Genomic DNA, 2,940 nt, shown 5'->3' with positions numbered 1-2,940 from the left:
TGACCAAGGAGTTGATCACGGGATGATGTGTTACGGAACGAGTAAAGTGACTTGCCGGTAACGAGATTGAACAAGGTATCGGTATACCGACGATCGAATCTCGGGCAAGTAACATACCGATAGACAAAGGGAATTGTATACGGGATCGATTGAGTCCTTGACATCGTGGTTCATCCGATGAGATCATCGTGGAACATGTGGGAGCCAACATGGGTATCCAGATCCCGCTGTTGGTTATTGACCGGAGAACGTCTCGGTCATGTCTGCATGTCTCCCGAACCCGTAGGGTCTACACACTTAAGGTTCGATGACGCTAGGGTTATAAAGGAAGCTTGTATGTGGTTACCGAATGTTGTTCGGAGTCCCGGATGAGATCCCGGACGTCACGAGGAGTTCCGGAATGGTCCGGAGGTAAAGATTTATATATAGGAAGTCCTGTTTCGGCCATCAGGACAAGTTTCGGGGTCATCGGTATTGTACCGGGACCACCGAAAGGGTCCCGGGGGCCCACCGGGTGGGGCCACCTGCCCCGGGGGGCCACATGGGCTGTAGGGGGTGCGCCTTGGCCTACATGGGCCAAGGGCACCAGCCCCAAGAGGCCCATGCGCCTGGGGAAACCCTAAAGGAAGAGTCCCAGCAGGGGAAGGCACCTCCTAGGTGCCTTGGGGGGGGGAGGACTCCTCCCCTGGCCGCCGCCCCCTTGGAGATTGGATCTCCTAGGGGCTGGCGACCCCCCCCCCTTGGGATCCCTATATATAGTGGGGTAGGAGGGCCTCCCAAACATACCTTATGCCTTTGGTGCAGCCCCTCCCTCTCTCCCAAGTTCTCCTCCTCTTCTCCCATGGTGCTTGGCGAAGCCCTGCGGGATTGCCACGCTCCTCCACCACCACCACGCCATTGTGCTGCTGTTGGATGGAGTCTTCCTCAACCTCTCCCTCTCTCCTTGCTGGATCAAGGCGTGGGAGACGTCATCGGGATGTACGTGTGTTGAACGCGGAGGTGCCGTCCGTTCGGCACTTGATCATCGGTGATCTGAATCACGACGAGTACGACTCCATCAACCCCGTTCACTTGAACGCTTCCGCTTAGCGATCTACAAGGGTATGTAGATGCACTCTCTTTCTACTCGTTTCTGGTCTCTCCATAGATAGATCTTGGTGACACATAGGAAAATTTTGAATTTCTGCTACGTTCCCCAACACTTGGGCCCTTAACTAAACCGCCATCTATATCCTGGGTCTTGGGCTTCAAGAATATTTGCAAGTATAACCCGGCCCCTCCTGGGCAGGTCATACCAATGGTTATATCCCCAACATCAGTGGTGGAGCTTCATTGGGGCCAAAGGGAGCCATTTACCCCTACTACAGGAAAACTCTTAAGTGTCCCCCTGATTATTAGGCTTAAATATCAAATATTTCTCACAGTTCATGCATAACTTATCTTCTTCGCCTCTTCAACTTTGATTAGCCCCTTCAACAATCTTCATCAAGCTTCGCCAGTGACTAGGTTGTTCCTTCTAGTCCAGTACCACATTAAATATGTGTGGGGGAAATCATCTCGTGGCTGTTACAAACGAAATGTTGATGCCTGTTTCTTCAAGAATGGCTTTTGCGCAGTTGCGGCGTCCTATGGAACAATATCGGCGAGGCTTTGGCGGGCTCTACTTGGCTATTTGATCATTTGATCAATGCCACAATGGCAGAAGCCATAGCAATGTTGAGAGTCCTGAAACTTCTGAAGAGACTGGGATGCTCGCCAACGACGGTCGAATTTAATTGCCTGGAAACCATTCAGCCATGCACGGGAATCGTCGAGATTTGTAGTCCATCAGGGATGAAACCATAAATATTATACCAAGGAAGTCAATGAGAGAGATAAACCATTTTTATGCTAAGAATCTAGGATTGTTTTCTGAAGAATTAGCATGGGGAGAGCCATGGCCCCGGCATGTCCACCCTGGCTCCAAAAAATTTCTTGATTGCGAGAAGGATTGCATCGACCTCGTTCAAGCATTGTCTGGTGGAAGCTAATCAATTGACACACAAGTTAGAGCGCTAATCTTTTGGTACTAAATCTGTAATTTTCTGGGATGGTAGTCCTTCCAGTGTTATTTTGGATGAAGTTTTGAACGGTATAAGTTTATTCACAAACCAATAAAGTATACTAGTGGCTTTCCTGTCAAAAATAGTTTTTAAGTATGCTTTTAAAACATATTTTTAACTAAGCATAGCTTAAATTGTTAAGTTTTCATGGTGAAACCTGTTCACCTGGGTTCTAAACTTTTCATGTCTGCTCGTATATTTGCTGCATTTATTTCGTACCATGTTTCTAAAAGTATATCTTGTATTTTGTATTGATTAATTTTGTATCGATGAACACACAATGCACACGATTACTACTCATCAGTTTCAAATTATAAGGTGTTCAAACCTTTTCTCAATGGAATGTGTATATATATATACATATATGTGTGTGTGTTTAGTGTGTTTATTCACTCATTTCAGTACTTATGTAATTTTTATCGAAATATCCTAAACATCTTATAATTTGAAACAGAGTGACAGTGTAGATAAAAAAGCAGAAGTGTTTGGTGTCTGAACTAAAGTCCACCGTTGTCGCTCAGTTCGGTGAATTACGTTCAGTGGATATTTTCAAGGGAAAAAAATCTGTGGTAATTTCACATAAACTGACCGGATTAACCATACAAACCGAATAGCACCCTTCGTAGTTCGTACTAAGCTTCAGCCAAGTCACGACTCCAGGTTCGCCTCGTTCCACTGCTCCTGCTTCTTCTCTCCGGTACGGCGTTTTCCGCTGGTCGCTCCTAAGATCCTCGCACCATCCCGCCGCGCCCAGCCGCGAAAGGGAGCGGAATGCTGCAGTGCGTCTTCCTCCTCTCCGATTCCGGGTAATCTCAGCGCCGCAGCCCTCCGATTTTCG

At 47.4% G+C, this 2,940-nt stretch overlaps 1 protein-coding gene across 1 annotated transcript in view; it reads left to right on the top strand.

Moving 5' to 3' along the window:
- Positions 1-2,752: 2,752 nt before the first annotated feature.
- The window catches only part of LOC119341463 (AP-3 complex subunit mu-like), a 4,575-nt gene continuing 4,387 nt past the window's right edge, over positions 2,753-2,940 (top strand). Inside the window, exon 1 of the mRNA XM_037613335.1 lies at positions 2,753-2,908. Coding sequence (XP_037469232.1) covers positions 2,874-2,908 — 35 coding nt within the window. The 5' untranslated portion in view covers positions 2,753-2,873. The remainder of the gene's footprint in view (positions 2,909-2,940) is intronic.

This window comes from Triticum dicoccoides, chromosome 1B (assembly GCF_002162155.2).
Source record: "Triticum dicoccoides isolate Atlit2015 ecotype Zavitan chromosome 1B, WEW_v2.0, whole genome shotgun sequence".
NCBI lineage: Eukaryota > Viridiplantae > Streptophyta > Magnoliopsida > Poales > Poaceae > Triticum > Triticum dicoccoides.
The sequence above is the reverse complement of the archived record's forward strand: the minus strand, read 5'-3'. Positions and strand labels throughout refer to the sequence as shown.